Below are 27312 nucleotides of genomic sequence, written 5' to 3'. Positions count from 1 at the left end.
TACTGTGGTGATACATCTTAAAGTATTGATCTGGGTTTACTTTTTCATTCCCATATAAGATTTTGTATACCATTGCAAGTGTAGAAAATATACTCCGTAAATCCAAAAATAAATCAGCTAAAGCACCAAAATTTTATAATAATAATAAATCTTGCATTTGATGTAGGGCTTTATCATGTCATCAGGACTTCTCAAAGCATTCCACAGGATATACTGTAAAGTGGTGTGATTGTGTGTATTTTGTGGCGGAAAATATTCCTCCTTCCCTACGTCTCCACATCTTCAAAAGTGGCCTCATTCCCACCTCCCGCCTGCGCTCTGCTTTTGTTAATTAACAATCCCAAATGGGAACTCCATCTGGTAACTGGAGGTTTGACAGTTGACTCGAGAGAATCTTGCCCCCAAATTAGATTGGCTTACAGCAGTCGGAGTCACATATGTCCATGTTTCTTAATTAAGAAAGACAGCAAACTTCATCAAGGGATTTACAGTAGCAGCAATGAAATAATAAATGTTGAAATATTTAATGGGAGGGGGAAGACAGCATATGGTTCAATTATCAGTTTTTCTTTTACTGTGTAATACAGTAACTATCACTAGCACATCACAGCCAAAACAGTTTGTTTGCGTCAGGCTGGTAACGGATGCCTCCTGCCATGTGCACCAAACTGCAAAGTACAGTGCAGGCAGGAGGTTGGGAAAGAGGCCAGATTTGAACAGTGCCAATGTAGGAAAGGAAAAATAATTTATTTAATTGATTTTTTAATTTAACATGCCCAATTAATTTTCTAAACTTTCTTCCACCAGTCTATGCCTCTGCTCCTGGTCCCCAGCTTCCTCGGTGGATGTGGATTCCCAGGTAGGTGCTGGTTGCCCTTCATTCTTCTGCCAAGTGGTCAGTGTCTGTGTGCGAGCTTTGGCTGTGAGTCTGGGCGAGTCACTCAACTGTAAAGGATGTCATAGGCAGGCCTGACTTCTTCCTACCCAGGTGCCACACAAATGCATAACTAAAAGAGGGTGCTAGCAGGACCAGAACCCCAACACCTGGTTGATTTTAACCTCCCTAAACCAGGGAATGATTTATCCTCCCTATGCAACCCTGGCTGGGACTAGCAATCTCAGGACAGAGCAGGATTCAAACTAGTGAGCTCCTGCTTTGTCAGCTGCAGCTATGATCGGATACTGCCCCCAAACTCTGGAACTCCACCACCGACTCCACCCCCCCATCCCCCGACATCCGTCTCAAGACCTACCTGTTTGACTGCGCCTTCAGTCTTTGTTTCCCTTCCCATCCTCGATGGCTCCCACCCCCAGTTCAAATGCCAAACTAGCACAGTCAGTTGCCTTGGTTGGCTCCTCCTGACTCCACTCCTGACAAGTGCTCTGAGACACTATTCTGTGTGAAGAGCGTGATATAAGTGTAAATTGTTGTTCTAATTCAAAAGATGGACCCAAAATTCATGTGTTAAAATGGATTCTCATTACAGGCCAATTGTTTTCTTTAAACATGAACGTAGAAGTGATGTTTCCATCTAATGCCTGAAAATACTTCCGAATAATTTGTAAGATAATTTTCTTAAAGTTTAAGTTGTTGTGGATTTGTGGAAAATTGTTAAATTCAATCTTAATTTGAAAGCCATTTTCTGCAGTTGTATAAAGAAACTGTCTTCCAAAAGGAGATTGAATTTAAGAATTTTTCACAAATCTGCTCCAGCTACAAATTACAGTCACTAGTGTTTGCAGTAATAATCTGTAAAACCTTTGAGACATGCTGCTAAAGTGAAAGACAAATCCAAGGATTATTATTTTCTTAGTCAAAATAGTCTCACAAGCTATAAAGGCAAGATGACATTTTGTGCCTGTAGTTCGAACTATTTTAACATTGGAAAACAGACCTGAAAGCTAAGTGTTTGTCTGCAAAAACATTTTACGATGTGAGGCAAAAGTGATATACATTCATTGTGCTTGTATAGAAGATTGACCTTGATCTATAGAAACTGTTTTTCTCCACTCAAATTCTGAAGGATTTTTTTTAAAACTGAGAAGGTTAAAATAACTCCGGGAGCTCATTTTTCCCAGTCACCAATTCCATTTTTTTCTATTCCCTTGAATCATCCAGTTTAATAAATCCAACTCTTAATCACTGCATTTAATTTAGATCATAATGATTGCACAGGATTCACCAGTCATTGGAGCTGGGCTCCCAGATCAGTTTTAGTGAGGGGTATTCAATTCATTTCAATTATCTGCCTGCTGCATCTGTTGCACTGTTTTTCTTTGTAGAAAATATAATTTGCATTTAGCTTAAGCCTGTCTCATAGATGTAACCACGTTTGTTTTAAAATAGCTAAGAATTGTACTTTGAACAATTTTCTTTCTTAATCCTTCCTGTAATTCAGCTTTCAGAATTGTAATGAACAGAAATTTACAGCTAATCTAAATTGGATATTTAATTCCTAACATGAGGCCTGGTTCTTAAATGTTACTTTGGATTTTTTATGCTTTTCATTTCACATATTTTTTCTTTCTACACAATGTAAAATCTCGAGCTCAGTGTAAGATATAGTTAAATAGCAGAAGGCAGGTGTGCGGTGAAATGAGGACTATACAGTGGAAGTGGTTAAACCGGACACATCAGGGACAGCCAATGTGTACCTTCCCGCCCCAGCAGAGGAGCAGCAGTGCTGCCTCCCTCCTATTGCCGTTCCCATTGGACGGGAAGAGAACCAATTAGCGGCGGATTAGATGTGATTGACAGCCTGCAGCCACTTGGTTGACCCCCGTTCTGTCTATTTCTCCGCCCCCTCACTGATTGACAGCCCAACTCCAGCCGCTTGTGAATGGCAGGAGTCCACTGTCGATCGCATGTTGACTCCTCCCATCTACATCCAGGAGCCCCTTGTGGCTGAATGGATAGAACTTTTTTTGTGCAGAACTTTTTCCCATCCAAGAAAGAAGAGGAGATCCTAGTAGAGCCACCCTTAATACAAGAGCAGTTTTGAAGATTTGGGTGGTATATATTTTATAGATAGAGGGGAAGACTGAGATAGAGAGATTTCTTATTGCAAAAGGGTTTAAGGAATATGGGGATAAGGCAGGGTCAGGTTATTAGCTGGAGTTAGATTAGAAGATCAGCCATGTGGAGTCCTGTAGCTCAGTGGTTAGAGCACTCGCTTTGCAAGCGAGAGACCTGAGTTCAATTCCAGGCAGGACGAAACCTTGGGCAAGTTTCCTTACTCCACACAGAGCCTAATAATAATCCCTCCAAAACAAAAACAATAATAAATTGGTCATTTTCAATCTACGACTGTTTGTGGGACATTGCTGTGCGCAATTGGCTGCCACGTTCACTCACAAATATACAGTCAAGTCACCATACAGTGTGTTCTGTGAAGCGCTTTGGGACGTCCTCCCGACGTGAAAAGCGCTATATCAAATGCAAGGATTATTATTATTATTATTATGATTGAATGGTGGGGCAGACTCGAAGGGCCGAATGGCCTACTCCTGCTCCTACATGTTATGTTATGTTGTTGAGGGGAAAATAAGTGTTTGGCATGAAAGAGGAAACAGCTTGCTTCTTGGAGAATGTTTTAGTAATGGAGAAGAATGGTGTGTAGTTTAAGAAATAAGAATAATTCACAGGAAGTGATACTGAACTTGTTCTTACGTGAAACCTTACGTGGAGCCTTGGAGTCTTGGGAAGTCCTTCCGACGTGAAAGGTGCTTTACAAATGTAATTTATTTGTTGTCTTGTTCAACCTTCAACTATCCTTTCAGGGTGATCTTATTGAAGTATTCAAGATTCTAAAAAGCTTAGATTAAGTGAATCCAATAATGTGTCTAATATGGTAAAAAAATAAATTAGAACAAAAGGATACAGACTTAAGCTCGGAAGAGAGCAGTGAAACAGGATGCTGGGCAATATTGCCAAATCAGCTGAATTCAAATCAAATGAAACATACAATGCTCTGGTCCGAACGTACCTGGAATATTGCAAACAGTTCTGGTCACTGTTACATAATAGAACTGCCCAGGCTCTAGAGTCAGTGTAGCAGAGAGCAATGTAAATGATTCCCATTGTTAAAGGAATGAGCCTATAGCAATGATCAGATACGATGGGGGCTCTTCAGCCTTTAAATAAACATGTGAGAGGTATATAAGATTTTAAATGGGATTGAGAAAGTAAAGCCAGAACATTACATTCAGATAATAATAATAATAATAATAATAATCCTTGCATTTGATATAGCGCTTTTCACGTCGGGAGGACGTCCCAAAGCGCTTCACAGAACACAATGTAAAGTGAATTGACTGTATATTTGTGGGCGAACGCGGCAGCCAATTGCGCACAGCAATGTCCCACAAACAGTCGTAGATTGAAAATAACCAATTTATTATTGTTTTGGGTTTTGGAGGGATTATTATTAGGCTCTGTGTGGAGTAAGGAAACTTGCCCAAGGTTTCGCCCTGTGCCTGGAATTGAACTCAGGTCTCTCGCTTGCAAAGCGAGTGCTCTAACCACTGAGCTACAGGACTCCACGCCAGTAGAACAAGAGGATTCAGGTTCACAGTGGCAAAGGACAAATTCAGGCCCAGAAATACATTACTTCTTTTACACAGAAAATAAATAACAACTGGAACAGATGACCAGGAATGGTGTTTGAAGCCTTGACGCTGGACTTGTTTAAAAAGCAGCTTGATGCTGTGATGCGAAGACAATAGAGTGGGTGTTATCGAATCATGGAATCAAACGGACCAAAGAGCTTTCTTTAAATCAGATTTACATACTTTACATAGAGTGGATGAATGTATCGAATAGAAATTTCAGTGAGTGGGAGGAGGCAGGTTTTTGTCAACACGTTCAAGAGGGAATAAAATAGTTTGTTTGGCAAATAACTCAGTTAAAGAATATGTGAGTGGAGTATTATAGAATTATATTATTTAGTTACTTTCTTTCAAAACTTTGGGGCCAATAGCATTATGATCTTTTCCGGTCCTGTACATATTGTAGATGTGAGCATTCCTTTTGAGATAAGAATAAATGGTGAGGCCCAGACTGTTGATAGAAGAATAATGATTAAGTTGCTTTAACAGTTGATTAGTTGTGTTAGAGATATGACATACAAATGTGACTAATATGAGTATTGCCCTATCAAAGTACATGGGGTAGATAAAGATTTAGTGGTTTAGCCAGTGTGAGAGGGGTAAGGGGATGTGTAGTAATGGTGTGCAATGTGAAGTATGCTAAAGTAAAATCGTCAACAACAAAATACTCTATATATAGGGGTGAATGGTAAGTGGAGGAAGCCATTAATGTAGAGAAGCAACTAAGAACATGGGTGACTGGGGAGACCATGGTAAATGCCTGTGTTGACGAAAAAAGAGTGAGGATTAACCAACACCTTGGGTGTCCTCTCGATATGAAAGGCGTTATATCAATTGTATTGTATCAAACTGCTACATAGAATGATTTGAAAGAAGATTAGATAACCAACAACTTAAATTTGGTGAAACACCATTATGGGGCTAGAAATTCCATTTAGTTTTAATCTTAGTCTTTTAAGATGACACACAATTGTGGAAAATTCTCAAATTCGGTCTTTGGAACCTGTTTTTCACAGATCTTAAAAGTACTGGTTTCCAAATTAAGTCTGAATTTAAGAATTTTTCACAAATCTAGAGAATCTTTAAATTTTAGGTGGAATTTTGGGCCTATTGCTTCTTTAATTCACAGAAACATAAAAACAGGAATGGGCCATTCAGCCCCTCAAGCCACTTCCGCCATTCTATAAGAGCATGGCTGGTCTGTACCTCAATACATAATACATAATTGGGTTATCACTAAACCTAAAATGTAATTTCCAATGAAATATTTAAATAGATTCTGGCAGTCCTTCAAAAGCCTGCCAATTAGTTTATGTATGAAAGAATTTCCATAATGTAATAATAATCCTTGCATTTGATAAAGCGCCTTATCACGTCTACGTGGACGTGGAGTCCTGTAGCTCAGTGGTTAGAGCACTCGCTTTGCAAGTGAGAGACCTGAGTTCAATTCCAGGCAGGGCGAAACCTTGGGCAAGTTTCCTTACTCCACACGCCTAATAATAATCCCTCCAAAACCCCAAACAATAATAAATTGGTCATTTTCAATCTACGACTGTTTGTGGGACATTGCTGTGCGCAATTGGCTGCCGCGTTCGCCCACAAATATACAGTCAATTCACTTTACAGTGTGTTCTGTGAAGCGCTTTGGGACGTCCTCCCGACGTGAAAAGCGCTATATCAAATGCAAGGATTATTATTATTATTACGAGACATCTCAAAGTGCTTTACAGAATATACTGTAAAATGCAGTGACTGTATATTTTGTGGGCAAAACGCGGCAGCCAATTACACACAGCAATGTCCCACAAACAGTCATGGATTGAGTAACCAAATTATTTTTTTAAAAAGGATTATTACCCCTGGAAAAGCGATCCACCAATCGACTAACAAGCGGGTTTTTACTACTAGATAAACAGGGCATGCGTGTGAAGTAAGGAAAGGTTTCACCCCGAATTAATTGGATTCTCTCCCACCAGTGCTTTTTACTGCTGAAAAACTATTGTGAATTAAACAGCTTAAGTTTTGCAAACTGGTCATCTAGATTGTACACAAAATTGAAACTTCTACCCTGTCCAGTATCATCTGTAATTAGAAATGAACCACCAAGACAACTTGTGGCGAGAGAAGTGAATTGTGAGGCCCATAGGAGCCAGTGTGTGTTTGCGCGAGAAACAACAAGATTACATTTGTATAGCGCCTTTCACGTCGGGAGGACGTCCAAAGGCGCTGGACAGAGTACAGCATTTCAGACCCGAGTTGGGGTTGGGAGGAGAGGAAAAGGGAAGGGAGGGGAAGGGGGGTGGCCGATGGCATGGTCAAAGAGGAGGGTCTTGAAGCGGGACTTGAAGGAGGCTAATGAGGGGGCGAGGCAGAGTGACTGGGGGATGAGCAGATGCACGAGTGTGTGCTCTTCTGACTTGAAACAAAAAAAATAAAGGTTTGTGAGAGCCAAAAAAAACTTCAAGGTCAAGATTTGTAGTCAAAGTCAAAACTTGCCTGAAAGTCAAAAATAATTAGTGATTTTCAGTTGTACTACATTAATAGCTGTTTGGAATAAGTTCATACATAGAATTCCAACCAAAATTTGGGAGAATTTTGTTTTCTTTTCTTCTGTATTCTTTGAACTGAATTGTAAAATTATTTTCTTTTGTCATTCACTCTTGTTTTTCTAATTGTTTTAATGGCCCCCCCCACATTGTTTGACCAAAAAGCCTTGCTCGATAGCCTTATATTCTAGCTCTTTGCCAACTGCAGATCACGATCTGAATTGTTGGACTCTCTCTCCTTTGTTGGCTTGGTTCTTTGCTTTTGTAAAACCATTCTGTTTTGATTCCATCCCAGTGCTGCTGGACTGCTGAGCAAGCACAATAACAATGTTTACATTGCTAGGAGAGAACCTCTGAGTTTGTACTGAATAGAACCAGAGCAGAGATTGTCATTCTGTAACCGACACTGGATTTTTCCAGCTCTCTATCATTACAACATTGGCAAGTAGCTTAACTATTTTCCATTAAAGCCGCACTAGAGAGTTTGAGTGAAATTTCTTCGAATTGATCAGATGGCATGTCAGAAAAGAGCAAGCAAGAAAATATTGGAATGTAAATATGAAGCAGTTGATTATAAGGACCCCTGGCATTATAAGGTGGAGAAAGTAGAAAAAAACACATAATTCTCAGAAATGTTAAATGAAACCAGAGCGTCTGCAACTACAGCACAAGTTGGCTTTTATCCTTATGAAACCTGAAGCCAGCTCTTAAATATTGACCTACATTTAGTGGAGCATTTTTCAATCGTATGAGAAGGAACTTCATATCCAGATATTGTGAACAGAGAAATCACAGTTTTCACGAAAAATGTAACTTGATTAAATGACCCTGAGCCGTGAGCTCTTCAGGTGGATGTGAGAATTCGGCTTGTGATGAGGACAGCCTTATGACTTTGTTCCAACCTTTTCTGCTTGTTTTATTTAGACTATTTCTAAAGCTGCACAAGCTATACTACTTACTTCTTAATTCCCAAAATGTCACCAAAACCTGCAAATCTTTCCAGTTACTTCTATGTTTTAGTTATAAATCCCTCCTTCACATTCTTGACATTTTCCACACATGGTAGAATTAAGGTCCACTCAAGCACTGCAACCACAGGAATCCATGAACAGGTAGGAATGAACGCCAACAATATCATTTTTTTAAGAAGTAAGAAACAAGGTGTTATTATGTACTAGGTGGGTGCTTTCTATATTTTTTAGTAAAACTTAATCATTTTCAAACTTCTCAATAATCACTTCATATAAATTTTTATGAGATATTGAACCCAGCTCTGGTCTGTGCCTGCTCTCCCGTTGAGGGAAGTTAAAGATCAAATGTCACTGTTGGGGGTGTGGTGGTTCAAGAGAAGGGAATTCCTCTCAGTGATCTGGCTGACAATCCTCGAGTTAATCACCCTGTTCTCAGGCTGTGTGTATGTCCAGATTTTGCTGTAATAATATTAATTCTTGCTTTTGATCCAGTGCCTATAATATCAATATTATGGATTATAAACACTGGAACACACTGGTGAGGGCCGAGTTCCTGTTTCTGTGCTGTACATTGTTTGTAATCTTTGTAAATATTCAGCTATCACATTACCAATGTATAATGTGTACACATCGAACAACACTTTTGGGACTCTAGTACAAACACTGAACACATCTTCAGATCGCTCTGATGTCTCTTTGTTTTACAGGAGATTACTATAAGCAAAAAGCTGTGGTCTAACCAAGGTTTTGTACAGTTTAAACATCACCTCCTCACTTTTATATTCTATCCATCTGGATATAAAGCCCAAGACCCCATTGGCCTTTTTTTTCTAGCCTTATCTACCTGTGCAGCTACTTTTAGAGATTTGTGGATCTGAATCTCCAGATCTCTACAGAATTCGTAAATATATATATATTGGAGCCGAGGGGGTGGGAAGGGGAAAGATGACTGATAGCATGGTCAAAGAGGTACTTTTTGGGATGTGCCATTGAATGAGGGGAGTGAGGGAGCTAGACTTGAATAAAGGAACAAGTCAGCATAGATTAATATTCTCTGTGGTTCTTACCCCCTTCATGTTTGGAGTCTTCTTACTTGATAACCCTTTCAGATCAGAGTGTGAATGCAGCAGATAAGAGATGGTGGATGATAGGACAGATATTGGCTGCTCTGTGGAAGGACCAGCTCTGATGGATCTTTCCTCGCCAGCTCCACCATCCACAAAATTCTGTTGATCCAAAACTCTGCCATCCACACACTCACCGGTACTAAACTCCATATCCCCATCACACCAGTTCTAACCAGGCTCCACTGGCTCCCTTATCAATTTCAAGATCCTCATACCCATCTTCATGGCCTGGCAGCCCCCTACCTCTCTGACCTGCTTTCTCTCCAACCCACTACTCTGCCTCGTCTGACTCCAGCCTCCTCCCTTGTCCCCTCCATTCCACCATTGGTGGCTGTGCTTTCAGCCACTATGCCGCCAAACTCTGGAACACTCTTCCTCCATCCCTCTACCTTCCCCCTTCCTTCCCCATCTTCAGATCGCACCTGAAGATTTTCCTTTTCAACCGTGTCTTCGCTCACCTCCACCTCCCTGACTCGGTATCATGCTCCACCACCACCAAGCGCACTGGGATGCTAACCTGTGTGAAGTGTGCTATATAAATGCAAGTTTTTGTTGTTATTTTATGTTCTTGATTGCAAGCAACCAATTTCTTGCTGTGTGTTTTCTTAAGTAGACATTGATTAACTATTCTGAATGCATTTCCTTAGTGTTTAATCTCAAATATACCCCAAATTAACATAATTGTAAACTGTAAGGTATTGGTTTGAAGTTAGAGCACTCAGCGACAATAAAATTACACTTGTATAGCGCTGGGATATCAATCGCCTCATAAGCGAGAAGACCTGAGTTCGATTCCCAGGTGGTACGAAACATTAAGTAAGTTTCCTTACTCCTCACGGCTCTGTTCACCAAGCAGTAAGTAGGATCTCGGTTGTTAGTCAATTGGTGGATCAGTTTTCTGGGGGTTATAATCCCTCAAAAAAATAATAAAATTAATAATAATTTGGTCACTCAATCCACGACTGTTTATGTGACACTGCTGTGAGCAATTCACTGCCAGGTTTCGTCCACAAGATATACAGTCAATTCACTTTAATTCTGTGTATATTCTGTGAAGCTCTTTGAGACGTCTCAAAGGCGTGATAAGGTGCTATATCGAATGCAAGGATTATTACTATTCAAAAGGGTGCCCGTCCAAAAGATGTGTGTGTGTCTGCCTGCCTGTGTGTGTGTGTTTGCCTGTGTGCCTGCCTGTGTGTCTGGGCCTGTCTGCTTCTGTGTATGCCTCTATGCATGTGTATGTATCATGTGTGCATGCATGCATGTGTGTACGTGCACATGTGTAATGGGATCATTTTAAATCCCACCAGTTTTAAAGGACTTGCATTTTGTGCGGTTTTATCCTGATTGGAATGTTCTAATCCTCAGTTAGCCACACCTCCAATGCAGCTATAAAAAACGCTCAAGCTGTTCTGCTCTGATCTTTGTTACTGCAGATGTAACAGAAACCTTTAAGTTAAAGTCTGAATTGAGGTGTTCAAGAGGAGAGAAGAATATATGTATTTGATCTATGGTTACAAGGTGACTGATATCAATGTTGAAATCTAGACTTTGTAAGGTTTCTTTTGCATATTTTGAATGACATTTAAGTTTTCAGAAACAAAGCTAAACTAACCTAGGATTAAAGGTTTGTTTTGGATTAAAGACCCTGTATATCAATAAACTCTTCAACTGTAGAGGAGTGTGTGTGAATGGGCAGAAAGATCTTCTAAGCTTAAAACAGCTTGTAGCATTTTATAAGCTTATAACATCGTGAAACCTATTATAACAGCCCATCACTCCAATACTTGCCAGGCTTCACTGGCAGTCTCCAAATGGATCAAATTCAGGGATCTCACTCACATACACAAATATCTTCTTGCCCTAGCATTCCCTATTTCTTTGACCTGCACCTTACTCCTCTCTCCTCCCCCTTCACTCAACTAATACAGGCCTGAGTTCCCTGACCCCTCTGTGCCACCATCAGAGTCTGAGCCACTACGCCTTAATCTTCAGCCACTACGACCTAATCTTCGGCCACTATGCCCTAATCTTCAGCCACTACGCCCTAATCTTTAACCACTACGCCCTAATCTTCAGACACTACCCCCTAATCTCCAGAAGTCCCTGCCTCACTCCTTCTGCTTCATTCCATTTTTATCTTTACATTGCACCTTAAAACATACTTATTTGTCCATGCCTATGGTTGCTCTCCCACCCACCCTTCTTGCTCAGTGTCCAATTCCTGACACTGTACAGTGCTCTTAAGACATTTTCCTAACCGAAGGCTGCTATGTAACTGCAAGTTGTTGAAAATTCAACCAATGTGTTTCTCAAGCTTTAGGTCTACATTTAACAATAATAATAATCCTTGCATTTAATATAATAATCCTTGCATTTGATATAATAATTCTTGCATTTGATATCACCCCTTATCACGTCTTCGAGACATCTCAAAACGCTTCACATAATATACTGTAAAGTGAATTGACCGTATATTTTGTGTGCATTGGAAATCTTATATTTCTGCAGCATGTTCTTTCTGCATTGCTGAGCTTTTTTTTACTTTTTCTCTTTATTGTTGGGACATCCACCCAACGTGAAAGGCGCTATACAAATGTAATTTTGTTGTTGTATTGTATTTTTTAATAACTGCAGAGTGATTATTCTCAGTGGTTAACATAGCACTAATAAAACAAATAAAAAGAGCCAATTGCTAACCATGCCAGAAAAGAAATTTGTAGTATCATCCAAACACCTCTATTCATAGCTCCGCCATTCCAGTCTCTAACCCCATTGTCAGTTGAAAAGGTCTATTTATGGCACCAAATTCATTGGATCTATATTTCCCCCGTTGTCGTCATCTCCTGAAGGTAGAGGCCTGTGCAAGGGTTCTGCTTCACAGATGCTAACATTCCTCCAGAACTGCAGTTCGCCATAATAAGAATCTTCATGTGAGTCTGGATGATGACTGTACCGCAGGATGTTCAATGGAGGGCAACAGCAGCTGAGCAAGTTCCTGTAGTGGGTAGGCAGGCAGGCAGGAGCAGGAATTCAGTTTAACTGCATTGTGATGCCTCCTCCTAGCCTGTGAAATTCTTGCCATTTGTGCTGTCCCCGCTGCCCTATCTGAGCTCAACTAAAATTTGGTAAAGGATTTCCTGATTTGTGTGGCTAAGTTCCAAGTTATGTTGCCAGAAATGAGAGATTTCAGTGATGCAGCCTAAATTCCATGCCACAGTGCAGTTAGCCACTGGCCGAGCAAGTTTGTTGCTAATTTGTCATGACATCCAGTTGAGAAATAAATGAGAAGGTATGTGTGCATTAAGGATTTTTTATCAAACTACCCTAGTAACTTTTTGACAAAATGAATACTAAAAAAAAAGTTGTTGTGGCTTTAAAAATAAACACAGCTGCCCATTCACTGCAGCTGAATTAGATTAAAAATGAGCTTGAAGAATGGCTCTTGCTAGCTAAGAACCTTTATAAAACCTGTCTTTTCAGCCTCATAACCTTTCCTTATTATAACTAAGACTTGCAAATTATTCTCTCGTGACCTCTGGTGGACATGTGTGATTATGTCAGTTGTAAACATCAGATTAGATTTCCATTGCACAACATTCATAAGATTGCAAGGGAGGTACAATGAGGAAGGTCCTTTGATCTCATCCTACATTAAGAATTAGGTCTTATTATTATTAATTAATGAAGAAAGAAAAATGTAATATTTTATAAAATCTTATATGGAAACTTATCAAAGTACTTTGCACCAATTACTGTTCAATGTGGTGAATTTTTTTGTAGGTGCAAACAGCAGTTATGCTGCACTTAGCATGGTCCCAACAAAAGCCATGAAACGTGTAGCCAATTTACCTTGCGGATTGTTGTCCTTTGTATTCACCTGAGAAAACAGACAACGAGACCTTGGTTTAATGCCTCATCCAGAGTATAACATGTCTTACAATGCAGCGCTCCATCAGCATGATACTAGAGTGTCAGCCTAATCAATGAGTTTAAAGTCCTGACAGAGTAGACCAAGATCAAGTCATGATGTGATAGAATAATTGGCAAAAAAAAAAATTAGTAGAAACCTGGAATAAGCAAATGATGAATTTGCCTCCATCTATGTAGATCAATACTCATGCCCCAAATGAGACTATTCTGAACTTCATTTGAAAAAAAATCCCCAAATATCACCATAAAGTGTAAAGATTTAATTATACAATTTAAACATGACCGATCCCAGAAAAATGACCTTTGATCTGCATAATTTCTGTTCAGTGCATCCAATGAACTAGAATTAATTTAAGAAAAGAAGTAGCACTGCTCACTTCAAGAAGCATCTCACTGTCCATCAGTGCTGGGCCCTATCTGAGTCCCAGGAACTTCATTAAACGCCTACTGAGGTTTACTGTAATGGTAAGTTGGATATTTAAAGTTTTTAGAACCAGATGCTTTAATACTTCCTAGCTAGTTTGGTAGAAATGAGGATCAGCGACTCCAAGCTGTAGTCTTGTTCAGCACAATATACAGTATTAGCACAGATGTTCCCATATGGTTTGTTGCCAGGTTAATGCAGTATTTCCTGACTTGTTCCCTTGGGTTTCATGGTTACATAAATTGTTAAATAATTTGTGTATTGCCACATTTGTTCTGCAAGTGGGTTATCTAAATCTTCTTCACAAGTACATAAATGATCGTAAAATAAATATGTGTTCAACTGTTGGGTGACAGCTGAAACCTTTATTAAGAGGCTTGTGCCACAAGTAGAATATTGGTCAAGCGGAGTATGGCTTTTTGTGGAGGGAAAAGGTAGGGAAGAAGAAGTGGTATAACATTGCACACTAGGGTATTTAGGGCCATTCCATCCCGTGCCATTTGGTCAAAGAAGATGCAGTGAAGTGTGTGTGTGTAGGGAGGGAGGGGGATGGTGGTGGTGTCCTAAATATATACAGGTTAACACAGAAAAAACAACTTGATAAGGGTTCTATATCGAATTTAAGGATTATTATTATCATTGAAGTTTTTTCTTGTTCTGTGCCATTTAATTGGTGGGTGTGTAGTTTTTTGTGAGTCTCTGTCTAGTACCAGAACTCTGGGACGAGAGGAGAGGCATTGCCTCTACTAATGCTCCGCAATGCTTTGGGGAGAGGGAAGAGATATGGATGGAGAAGGAGGTGTTACGGTAAAAAATGCCACTAGCTGAAGGTGAGAGCGAGCACACACAGGAGCTTTGATTTATCTGGTTATCCCTATGTTTTCAAGCTCAGATTGTATCCTAAGAGCCAAAGTGCTATCAGTTTTATATTCCAAATGCGAGGACAAAGGCTGAGAGTTTTATTCCTTCACCCCTGCAACACACCCATGTTTTGACAACTGCTAATTGGGGACGGAAGTGCGTAATGCTTTTATCTTGCCTGGTATATAACTATTCATGCACCCAGTACTTTGTTACATTTGAAAAGTTAGATTATAATCCAGAGGGCTTTTGTTTCTGTGCGAGGAGTGAAATGTGCAAAGGTGATGTGCGCAAAAAAGTCAAGGTTGATAAAGGTAGAGTGCCACCCACTCAAAAATGCAAAATGCGGTGGTGGTGGGTGCAGAGAGCAAAACATTCAGAGTGTAAGAGATGGAGAAACCATCAGGCTAAAATATGAAGAACTCTATAATTTTTTTATTTAAGGCTCAAAATTCTAGAGGAGGCTGGAAAGCCCTGGAAAACCGACTCCTTAATTAATCTATTACAATAAAGTGTTGACTCCCACTGTTCGCAGATTATATGTTTCTATTGTCTGACAGTGAACAGAAGCTTTTACACAGTAATGCTGGAAGCTTTTTTTTATAAACCAAGTGCACTACCTTATAATGGACTATATTGCTTTTGTACTTTTTTGTATGGAATAATTTTGCACTTCTGAATAAATAATGGGAAAAAATAAAAGCTATTGCTGCCAAACACAATGAGTGTTTGAATAATTTCAGACTTCATATTTGGTAGTCCAAAGTTCAGACACTCCAAATCACAACTTCAAGTAACTAGAACAGATGTATAGGTGGGAAGGTCAGATTGTCATGAACCAGATGAAAAATTAGAGTTGCTAACAGGAAAACAGTCCAATGCTATGCAGACAAAGATTTGTCTGGTGTATAACGTGACGAAAAATGTTGTTTCACATTGCATTCATATGCTCCCATAAAATGCAAGTCTTTTGTTATTTAAAGTTCAGAATTTTATGAGTATCGAAATTCAATTCATTTAACTTCATTTTTGGCTTTCTCAGAAGATCAGATCTTATCTGGTGATGTAAAGAAAACTGAAGTGGCTACTAAAACCACAAATAAAGGGTGGTTTTGTTCATTAAACCAGTTTTTTTTTAAATGTCAGCCACTGAGATTTGGGTCACTCTTTGGCTCCAAGACATATTGCATTTTGCTTCAACAAACTGAGCTAACTCAGCAGAGCAAACTGCTTCATGATGTAAGTGCTCATCCCAAATTGTGAATATATATTCAGATTTGGAATCATAGCCTCTTGTGTTTTTTTTAATATATTGGGTGGCATTACAAAATCCAAAGCAAATGCAATAAGGATGAATGTCTCGTGGCTTTGACCCAACTGAAAACACTCCTGCATATACAGGATTTTTGTTTTAAAAATCTTTAAATTATACCTTAAATGGTTCCCTGTAAAATACTTTTTGGGGGTGGGTAGGTGTGGGTGGGAGTGTGCGTGTGTATGTGTTGGTCTTAACACCAATCTGTGAGGCAAACTGCTATCTATTCTCCACCAATTGGAAAACCATCCTTTAATAATAATTCCCATTCTCTGCCAGCTGTCCTTCAGCCGTTCCTCTCATCTCCTTGCTACCTTTCTATCTATTCAATCTACCCTAATTTTGGCCGCAGTTTTCATATGTGACACTTTATCAGACACTTTCTTGAAATCCAAGTAAAAAACATCTACTGCATCTCCCTAAGTAGTTTAATGTCAAATTAAATGTGGTTTCTTCTACAGATTTGCAAAGTTGTGTTTATTTTTTAAATCATCAGAACTTCACAAAAAGATTATTGAATCAAAATAAGAGATGAGATTGTAGGCAAATGTGAATGTCAATTACTTTGGATTTTCAAATTTTGAGTATAAAATTCTGTAAAGCAGCATTCAGATACTATCTCTAAGCTGATAACATACTAGTTTTAAGCTTCTCGGCTCAGCCCACAATGAAGAGCTGTATCATTTTCAGAGGCTGCTCCAGAGCTGACCATTGTGATGCCTTTTAATCGCTTCACTCAATTGGCATTCTACAGTTACGATTCTGAGGAGCCCCCTTTACTGCTATAGATAGATTTTGCCAACCCCCAGCTAGGATGCTAGGCCAGCACTGTAAGTACCTTGGAACGACATGAAAGATGCTATGTAAAATGTAAATTTGTATTGTACCCTAATTTTGCAAATCTCTTGCTCAATGAGTGAAATGGGTATAGTTAAACATATCCATTAGCATATCAGCAAATAACTGATATTTTGCCCTGAGTATTAAAAGTGTAACTGCAATAAAGTGTCCAGTGCTACTGCTGTCAATAGGTAAAACCATTTCCACTCTACAGAAATAATCATTTTGAAAGCTATATAAATGTGTATATTATTTGAAACCTTTTTGTTCAATTGATTTGTGAGGTATAAATTTGCTAGTTACAATAGTTAACATAATTTGGGAAACTTTAATTTTGAAGTTGCACAGCATTTGAGCTGGGGGATATAAATGAACATTTTTCCATATTTTTTAAATCCAGACCATGAAATCCCAGCAGCAGGATCATCAGATTGTCTCTGAAAATCCATAACTCTGAAGGCTGCAGACTTCTGTAGATGAAAAAACGAAACGGATCATTTGCCCCTAGGTGAGTCTGTAAATTATGAACTATAAGTTATTGTTAATACTGTGGTCTTGGTGCGGGTTGTCTTGCAGTGGTTGGAAAGAACCAAAGAGGTGATCATAAATCCAGACTGATAAATTAGATATGTACGTTGATATGTATGTTTTTGCTTGAGCCCCAGAAAAAAAAAGTAATTCTGTTTACAAATTCTGTATTTAAAGTCTCTTATTCTTTTTGGACTAACAGGGTTTGCATATGATCTTTGACGAGCATCCTTGTATAAAAGAAAAATTGATACATAAGAGCAACTTTAAAATAATAATCTAAGCTCAGGGTTCACATGACTGGTCTGTGCATTCAAGCTCTCTGAATAACCCACTGTAACCAACCAAGAATAGAATCTTACGCATGAAAAAAGTTGTAATCTTATAAACAGTACGTCAGGAAGTAAAAAGCAATACAAGGAAGTAAAAAAAACTGTTGTACCTCAGTTACAGTAAAACCCGTTTTATACAAGAATGTCACATACTTGCAAATAATATAGTAATCTGGTCATTCTTCAGGTGTTGTTTTAAACCAAGAGAGAAGATTGAATGTACAAACTAGTCATGTGAGCCCTGAAATTGGATTATTGATTTAAATTTGCCCTGTACATCCATTTCTCTTTTATATATTTTGGAACTGAACCACTTATTTTATCCTGTTTCTTTTTCTTTCCTCCTTCTCCCAGTGACGGGCCTAAATGGCCAAGATGTTTTGTGCTGCTGATGTGTGGTGTCCCAGAAGAACTAATGATTATCTCTCAGTAAAATTACAGAGATTAAGTGCCTGTGTGTTGTTTATTACCAGAAAAAGGCTTTAGTAGACTGTCTATATCACTATCGATAGACACTGCAAGACTCTCTCTTGAACACTTAATAATCCTTGCATTTGATTTAGCACCTTATTATGTCAGTGAAAATATCTGAGTGCTTCACATGATTTACTGTGAAATGTAGTCATTGTATTTGCCGGTAAATGTAGCAACCAATTTGCGCACAGCAATGTCCCAACAACAGCCATGACGTCAATGACCACTTTTATCCGAGGGATTGTTATGCTTACATGCATCCAAACCAAACTGAGAGTTCCATGCATCCCACCTATCTATGGAAATGCCAGAGATATTTATTGGAATGGAATGTGCATTCTCTTCCTGGAAGGATGCATCCTGCTTACCTAATTACTTATAGTATTAGGTGCAGGTTGGTAAGAGCCAAGGCTTGGAGACCCCAGGGTGTGTGTTGGGGTACTGCTGGAGTCTAACCAGCTAAGACCACATAGCTTGCCATTGATATCACAGTCTAGCAAAATTTCTTGTTGCCTGTCCAGCTGGGCCAGACTGTTAATAATAATAGTAATAAAAATAAGAATCCTAGCATTTGATATAGGGCCTTATCACATCTTTGAGACGTCTCAAGACGCTTCACAGAATATACTGTAAAATTAATTCACTGTATATTTTGTGGGTGAAACTTGGCAGCCAACTGCACACAGCAGTGTCCCACAAATAGTTGTGGATTGAAGTGACCAATTTATTCTTTTTGGAGGAATTAGAGGCGTGTGGAGTGAGGAAACTTGCCCAACGTTTTACCCTGCCGGGAATCGAACCCAGATCTCTCACTTACGAGGCGAGTGCTCTAACCACCAGGTTACAGGACTCCACTGATGAGCCAGTTCAGCTCCAAAGTGACCCCGGACACCTGTTCTCCACCCTCCCCACCAGCCCAAGGAGGATAGTTCATTTGACATCCAACAAGTGTGGGGTTTAGCCCTCACTAAGTGGAGAGCAGTACTAGGAAATCGCCTGCTAGCTTCCCGGTGGGCAACACTGCTGAAAATGAAATACATCAGCGTTGCAACCATCTTCTCGCCCACAGCTCAGACACATGTCTCTTCCCATTGAGTGTTGGTTCCACCAATTGGAGGTGCATAGCAGCTGCTTGCCTCTCTGCAGGGCAGTCAAAGTGGATTCCAGGCGCTGGATGTACAAACACATGTTCACGAACTCAGACTCCAGGAAAGGCTTAAAGCAGCTGTCGCTCGAGGCCTCAGAGTTTCCTCATCAGCTATATGGCAGACATCTGCCTTCAAGGGTGGAGTACTTTTAAGCATTGCTCTTAGTCCAAAGCACTGTGATTTACAGTAACAATAATTGAAAATATTCCCTCATCTGAATTTGAAGCAGAACTAGTTTATCTACCTCATATGGATTGTGCAAAACATTTTCCATCATTTTTACATAGAGAATTGATGTCATTTGAAGAACTTTATTTCGGAGAATATTTGTTGATTGGGCTGTGATATGATCCATGGGGACAGAAGAAGACTATTGGCTTGTTGACCTGTCTTGTATTCTATGGCCTCAATAACATGAATGCTGTATTGTTAATGATATGTGATAGAAGAAAAGTTGCTTCACTCTTTAGGGTCTAAAGCTTGCGCTGGCTAGCTTTCTTAAGTGTGTGCTAATGTAGAATTTTTTGATATCTGTCAAGTTCAATGGTTGAATTTGGTAAAAATATGACTGAATTTTAATTCCTTTATGGCTGGCTACAGTATTCCTGAAAGAAATTCAATTCCTGAATCTGTTCCTGATCAGATTCCTTTTGTAATTCTACCCCTAATCTTCATCTTTTTTTCTTCTGACTTTTTTTGTCTTTGGGCTCTAGACGACTACCTGCTACTCCCAGCCCCACTTGATGTCAGTTGTGGAATACAATGGATGTTGTGCAGATTTTTCCTCGGTCTGAGATTAAATCTTGAACGACCCTCATATTGTGCAATAGTTTGAGCAAGAGCAAACATGCCTCCTTTATGGATGATGCCAAGTTTCAAGGTTGGCCAGACTGGGATCCAAACTCTGGCTATTTGAATGGGCGTCTAATATTGATCTATTCAGCAAATCTAAATACTGAGCTAATTCTCTGAGCGTTTTCCTCTGCCAATTTACATTTCAGTACTGCAGTATAGTTCAAACAAAAATTTCTAAATTGGATACTCAACCAAGTAAATTCGGAATCTTTTACTGCAGTTTTTACTTTTTACATACTTCTAAACTTTAACTAACAATCTTCAACTAGATTAATTGTTTAACACATGATGATCCAAACTTACATGTCTTGGTATGGTGTAAAGATTGTTTCAGTTAGTTTAATGGTTTTGCATTCATTTCTAAACTCAAGATTGTATGTGATTCTACATTTTTCAATTAAAAGAAATTGGAAGCTGTCCATTTCATCTACAAACTTATGCACAATGTCCTTCGGGGGAAAGCAGCAACAACAACTTGGATTTATATAGCGCCCTCCACGCCGGACGGCGTCTCAAAGTGCTTCACAGTAACGGATCCCGGGGCCACGCCAGGGGGAGGGGGTGAAAAGGTGACCAAAGGCGCGGTCGAAAAGAAAGGTCTTCAGCCGAGACCTGAAAAGGGAAGAGAGGGCGCGAGGTGAAGGGAGTTCCAGAGCCTCAGGGCATAGTGGCTGAAGGCACGGCCGCCGATGGTGGAACGGCGGATTCAGGGGACAAGGAAGAGGCCAAACCCGGTGGAACGAAGACAATGGTCACTGTTGTGAGGAGAGAGAGGAGGTCAGAGAGGTAGGGGGTGCAGAGGAGTGGAGGGATTTGAAGAAGAGTGAGGATCTTGAAGTCGATCCTCTCTGGGACAGGCAGCCAATGCAGACTGGCATGGACTGGGATAATCTGGGAGTGGAGTTTGGTGCGGTTGAGAATGCAGGCGGCAGAGGTCTAGATAACACGCAGAGATTGTGCTTTTATTTTGTAGAAAAGCTACAAAATTATGATAATCCTGTTCCATTCCATAGAGGTCATGGAAGGATTAAAAATTATGCATACATAAACAAAGCCTGCCAAGGATACCTATGTGTTTTCAGCATTAGATGACAGTACTTTTGGACACAGAAACAAATTGTTCTTACAAGGTTATAAATTTTCATGGATGCTGTACCTCATTTTTCTTTTTGAAATCCTCCCCTACGTCGCGCACACAGAAACCGGTAATGTGATGCATTAAAACTTTCTCTATAATCAGCCTCTAGGATGCCCATAAGAGAGGTTCATAGAATCTTACAGCACAAAATGAGGCCATTCTCCTCATCTCCCTCTGGTTCTTTTGCCAGTTAATCTTAAAGTGTCATGAGGATGGGTCAGGTCATGGGGTCTGGTGCTACTTTTTTATTCTGTTGAGACTCACTGCAATAGCGAATTTGAAATGTTTTTGTACTGTATGTTCTGATACTATTTCTCGGCCATTATATCAACACTATGAAATCCCAATCCATAACAAGGAACGAACGCAATGTCAGAACTTTTAGCATTATTGGGATTTTGTCAGGTTGTGGAAAATTTCAATAAGTAGAGTTATTTGGGAGCTCTCCTGTTGGTTTAACACATAAAACTGCATTAAAGTTTTCACAAAATGTAACCATGGAGGTCATTAAATTCCAGATTTTCAGTGGGCTGAAAATTGCACCTTTCATAAAGTGTTTTTAGTGTAAGAAAACACAATTATTTCAGGTTTAAAAATAACAAATAACACCATTATTTTATCTGCCAACAATCGCCAGATTATTTTATTTCCAGATAAAATTGGTCATTCTATTTATGGGACATTGTTGTGCCCAAATTGGCTTCCGTGTTCACCCTATAAAATACACAGTCATTTTACAGTAAATCTTTTGAAGCGCCTTCAGACCTCTTTCCGACCTGAAAGGGACTATCAAATCCAAGTTTGTTTTATTAAAGAGGAAAGGACAACTGAAAATGTTCATATGGTGAATTAGGATTGTAAATTAGGTGCATATTACAGTAAAATAAAATGATTCCTAATGTTTGACTCAAATAATGTTTGAGTTGAAAGTTAACTCAATTGATCAACACATGGAAACAGAAATCCCTGCTGAACTTCAAATCTTCACCTGATCTGTTATCTTTTGGTTAGCTACAACATTCATTTAATGATTTTCCCAGCTAGGTTAAGCAATTCAATGCAAACAGCTATATATAACCATTGGATTGCAAAGAGCCTCACGACCTCAATTCTAATATTAGCAAATGTTTACACTGCCAATCTATCACGGTGCTATGAATTGAAACTGGATCCATGATAATGATATACTGGCTTTAATTTCTAAAACTTCTCCTTCTTTTCCCCTTTCTAAAGAAGTAATAATAATAATCCTTACATTTTATATCGTGCCTCTCACATCAGGAGGACATCTTCAAGTGCTTCACAGGATATACTCTAAAGTGGCGTGATTGTCTAGTTTGTGAGGGAACACAGTAGCCAGTTTGACCACAGTGTCCCACAAATGACTACAAAGTGATAGATAAACAATTTAATGACTAGTCAGTTCTCGTGTGAGGAAGGTCATGCAAATCTTTTCCCCTCTTAACATCAAATTGTCTCAATAATATAAAATAAATGTTATGACCAATTATTAAATGGAAAAGAGGGTTACAAAATGCAGGTTGGGTTAATCATGTTGAAACACTTATAAGTACCCTTATTATTTGGATTTCGCTCACCTAACCTACAAACTCCGCACAAGGGTTACCATGGACCTCCAGCACATAGCAAGAAAGGTCCATGGTCCTGGTCAGAAGGTCAAGTTGACTGTTGTGTCGTTTGAAATCTCTGCGCATTCATGTCACTGTAGGTGCTGCGGATCACACTCTCATGGTGAATACAGGCCAGATCCCTGTTAGTCACTGTTAGCTTCGGCATACTGTGGAGGAGTTCTGGAACAGTGAAGCAGTTCTGCAATTTTGCTGCAATATCAGTGTGAAATGAATTGGGTTTTCCTGCCAAGAACAAATCTTTGGCCAAGAATTCTTGGCATTCTTAGCAAGCTGTGCTTGTCCTAACAAGCTGCATGAGTAGTAAAACTGCAAACGGTTCTGTGAAGGTGTGTTCTGGTAATACGAGAGTGACTTGTGGCCTGAATGAGAGTTTCCCTCTCTCTAAATGGAGACACTGTTCTCCAGCAATAAAATTGGCCAGCAATCTGCAGCACCTCCCCGCCAGTAATAAAATATATGTCCTGGAGTAGAGACTGAGGAAAAGGCCTGAGTATATGCAAAATTGCTTTCCAGTAAGTGTAATAAAAGTATAACGCCACCAAAGAGAGTTTCATTAGAAGTGGTGACTCTTGATGGAGAAAAGAATGTTTGTGATGAGTTGGGGGAAGGAAAGGACTTTCAGTGTAAATCTCACTTTTAAACTTTCATTGCATATTTTTCAAGCAAGTGCTTTAAATTTCAGAGTGAAATTTTAGTGTAATGTAGTTGAAATGAGATGTATGAAATTCGGTACAATGTAAAAGAAATCCTGTCACATAATAATAATTACAATACAATAATAAATACATTTGATGTAGAGCTTTATCAGGCCATCTAAATCTGGCCAACAATCAGCCAAATGAAGTTGGTCACTCACTTTATAGCTGTTCGTAGGGCATTGCTGTGTGCAAAATTCCTGCCAAATTTTCCAACAAATACTTAGTCATTATAATAATAATAATCCCTGCATTTGATAGAGTATCTTTTCACGTCTTCAAGACGTCTCAAAGCGCTTCACAGAGTATAATGTAAAGTGAGTTGACTGTATAATTTGTGGGCGAAACGCAGCAGCCAATTGCGCACAGCAGTGTCCCACAAACAGTCACGGATTGAGTCATGAAACCCCATTCTCTTATCAAATCGTGCCATGAGAACTTTAATGCTTACCTGAACGAGTAGACAGGATCTCAGGTTAACAGCTCATCAAAAGAATGGCACCTCCAACAATTCAGTGTTTCCCCAGCATTGTATTGGAGTGTCAGCCAAGACTATGACAGCAGTCCTGATGTCAGGGTTGAACCCACAATCTTTTGACTCAGAAGCAAGAGTGCAACATACTGTTAGGCAATGCAGGCAGGTGCTGAAAAAAGCCATAAAAATCTGAATTTAAATAAAAGTTGACGAGGCCATGCACACCATTACATGCCTAATCATGAACAACAACAACTTACATTTATATAGCGCCAAGCGAATAGCATCTCAGAATAATTTGGGAGTGAAGCATGTTATGAGTGGAGTTCATGAAGCATGGAGTGAAGCATGTTATGTAAAGCATATTAAAAAATCCAATAGATTTCAGATGTTATGTTAGTTTGACTATTCAATAGTGTTTTTACATTTGTGCTTTTAAGACTCTTTTCACAGTTTGCAATGTTTAGGCAGTGAGAAATTCAACTTTGAAGTGAAACCTTAGCAAATGTCAGTATTTCTTCATTCTTCTTCCAGGATTGCACAAATACAGATAAAGCCATATTCTAATAATGCAATACATTGGACACCAAAGCATTGTTAGCATTTGCTTACAAAACACAGTCTTTCCACTTTCCAATATATTCTGTGACGCACTTTGAGATATCCTCCTGACGTGAAAAGTGCTATAGCAAATGCAAGGAGCAATTGGCTGCTGCATTTCACTCACAAAGTATACAGTCAATTCACTTTGTAGTGTATTTTGTGAAGCACTTTTTGAGACATCTCAACGACGTGATAAGGTGCTAATCAAATGCAAGGATTATTATTATATATAAGTATTATTTGTGTACCGGGAAATGGAGGCAACAGAGGTTTAATCCTTGTTGCTGGATATGCACTAATAAGCTCTGACAATGCAGAGTTCTCCAATTTTACTTCCTCTACCATCGGTGGCCGGGGGCCTTCAGCCTCTCAGCCCCCAGGCTCTGGAACTCTATCCCCCAGTGCCTTCGCCGCCTCCTCCCTTTCCTCCTTCAAGGCCGGTCTCAAGACCTTTCTCTCTGACCGCGCCTTCAGCTCCCCTCTCGACTCTCTACCCCCTCCTCGCTCCCTCCCTTCCCTTCCCTCACCCTGATCACTTCCCCCCTCTCGGGTCCTGACCCAACTGTACAGCGCCTTGGGACGTCCTCCCGACGTGAAAGGCACTCTATAAATGGAACTTGTTGTTGTTGTTGTGTATCTTCAGTAAAATATCAGAAAAAGATGAGATAGTTCATCTCAGATCAGAAAGGTTACAATTAGACCCACACTCCGAAACAATCCAGATAAGTGGTGTAAATTCAAAACATTAAGGAAAAGTGTCAGAATCATTTATTTAAACAACTTCCTTCGACCTCAGTGCAGCCTATTGCTGCCTAACATGAGGAAATAATACTGAAGTGATGAAATCTTTGATCAATGCTAAGGCAGTGCAGCCGTTGACCTCTGCACTCCAAATCAGCACAGTGCAAAGCAGCTTCAATCTCAAAGTTCAATTTGTAAAAATCTCCCATACACATAATCAACAGAATCTGTCCTTGACCCATGAATCCTCCTGCTGACATAGCTCCCATAATCACAGGGAGAGAAGTCACTGAACAAAGAGATCGCTGGAAAAAACTACCTTTCGGGTGGCTTTCAAACCATATCCTTAGCCATCAAAAGTCTTAGAATAGATGGTAGAGTTTGCATGACAAATGCTAAACCAACAATGGTAAATGAGGCTCATGAGCACTAGCAGAGATTACTGGTCCATCCACACTGGATGATTTGGGCATATCTCTAACAGGTAGGATAGTCCTAGCTGGACAAGCAGCGGGAAGCTTTCCAGACCGTGGCACTTGCATTAGGGTACGATTCTCTGGGGAGAGTGTGAGCCCACCTAACAAGACAAATAGAAGCCACGTATATGTGTATCTCTCAGTAGTTTGGTTCGGAGATTCTTAATCGTGACTTTACAAAACAGGAAGTACAATCTTAAGGAAATTATGTTGAAGAAGAAGTTGAGCTTTACTTTCCCTCACAGGCTGGAAGTGCATGCCTAACAGTGGGGAAAAATAATGGAAGTGGGGATGGGGAGGAGGGAAGGGGAAGAGCATGCGAGAATGTGTGTGTTCACCAGAGAGTAATGATCTTTCAAGAGTGACAATTGTCATAACACTTTCCTTTAGCCTGCAAGTGTGTTTAGCTTTCTCTAAAGGCAGGATTCCACTGTGGAATCCTGTAGCTCAGAGACCTGGGTTCAATTCCTGGCAAGATGAAATGTTGGGTAAGTTTCCTTACTCCTCTGTTTACCAAACAGTAAGAAGGAACCCAGTTGTTAGTCGAGTGGCGAATTATTTTTACTCCAGAAATAATTTAATTGAGAAAAATTGGTCACTTCAATCCACGACTTTCTTGAAATTATGTCCAGCGGCAAGTCAGTGGTGTAGTAAGTTGAATGATAGTTTACTACAGCTGGGAGTTCGCTGGTTCGAATCCCAGTCCGTGTTCAGTTTGCTGGTCTCTGCCAGGGCTGTATTGGGAGGCTAAATTGGCCCCAGCCTTCCCAGCAATAGGGAGAAGAAAACAGGCAGAGTTCCTGCTTCTGGTCCCTCTACAGCACCCGCTACTTGTATGTGTGTGTAGAGCAGCCAGACGAGGAGAGGTTAGACTCGGTTGCAATGAATGCCCTCTGTAGTTGAATGTCTTGCCGAAATCACAGCCACAGCTCAAACGTGAACAATGATCACTTGGACAGAGTACCAGTGGACAACCAGTGCCTGTGGAACCGTACACCAGTCTATGGAGCCCAGACCACAACAACAACAACAAAATTACATTTGTATAGCGCCTTTCACGTTGGAAGACGTCCCAAGGCGCAGGACAGACAGTTTCAAACTCGAGCTGGGGGTCGGTGGAAGGCAGGACGGGGAGCAGGGAGATCGAAAGCACGGTCGAAGAGGAGGGTCTTGAAGGTGGCGAGGGAAGCGGTGAGGTGGAGAGACTGCGGGATGGAGTTCCAGAGGGTGGGGGCAGAGTAGCGGAAAGCCCGCCCGCCAATAGTGAGGCGAGCGAGGCAGGGGGACGTGAAGCAGGCTGGAGCCCGCTGAGTGGAGGGAATGAACAGGATGGTAGGGGGTTAGGAGGTCAGAGATGTAGTGGGGAGCAAGAAGGGCTTTGAAGGTGAGGACCAGGATCTTGAACTGCATCCTCTATGTGATGGGAAGCCAGTGGAGTTTTATCATTATAAAAATATAATAAAAAATTATCTTTTTTATAAAAATTATGTTTATAAAATATTATAAAAAGAAACAACAACAACTTGCCCTTCACACTGGGTAGCATCCCGGAGGGCTTACCAAGATGTGT

General features: G+C 40.0%; 1 protein-coding gene across 1 annotated transcript in view; it reads left to right on the top strand.

Moving 5' to 3' along the window:
* Window positions 1–27312, top strand: part of thrb (thyroid hormone receptor beta) — a 113425-nt gene that overhangs the window by 41822 nt on the left and 44291 nt on the right. The window contains exons 3-4 of the mRNA XM_007895492.2: window positions 808–859; window positions 17026–17133. Coding sequence (XP_007893683.1) covers window positions 17102–17133 — 32 coding nt within the window. The 5' untranslated portion in view covers window positions 808–859; window positions 17026–17101. The remainder of the gene's footprint in view (window positions 1–807; window positions 860–17025; window positions 17134–27312) is intronic.

Source organism: Callorhinchus milii, unplaced genomic scaffold (assembly GCF_018977255.1).
Source record: "Callorhinchus milii isolate IMCB2004 unplaced genomic scaffold, IMCB_Cmil_1.0 Scaffold2, whole genome shotgun sequence".
In the NCBI taxonomy this organism is placed as follows: Eukaryota; Metazoa; Chordata; class Chondrichthyes; order Chimaeriformes; family Callorhinchidae; genus Callorhinchus; species Callorhinchus milii.
This window is presented reverse-complemented; position numbering and strand designations above follow the sequence as displayed.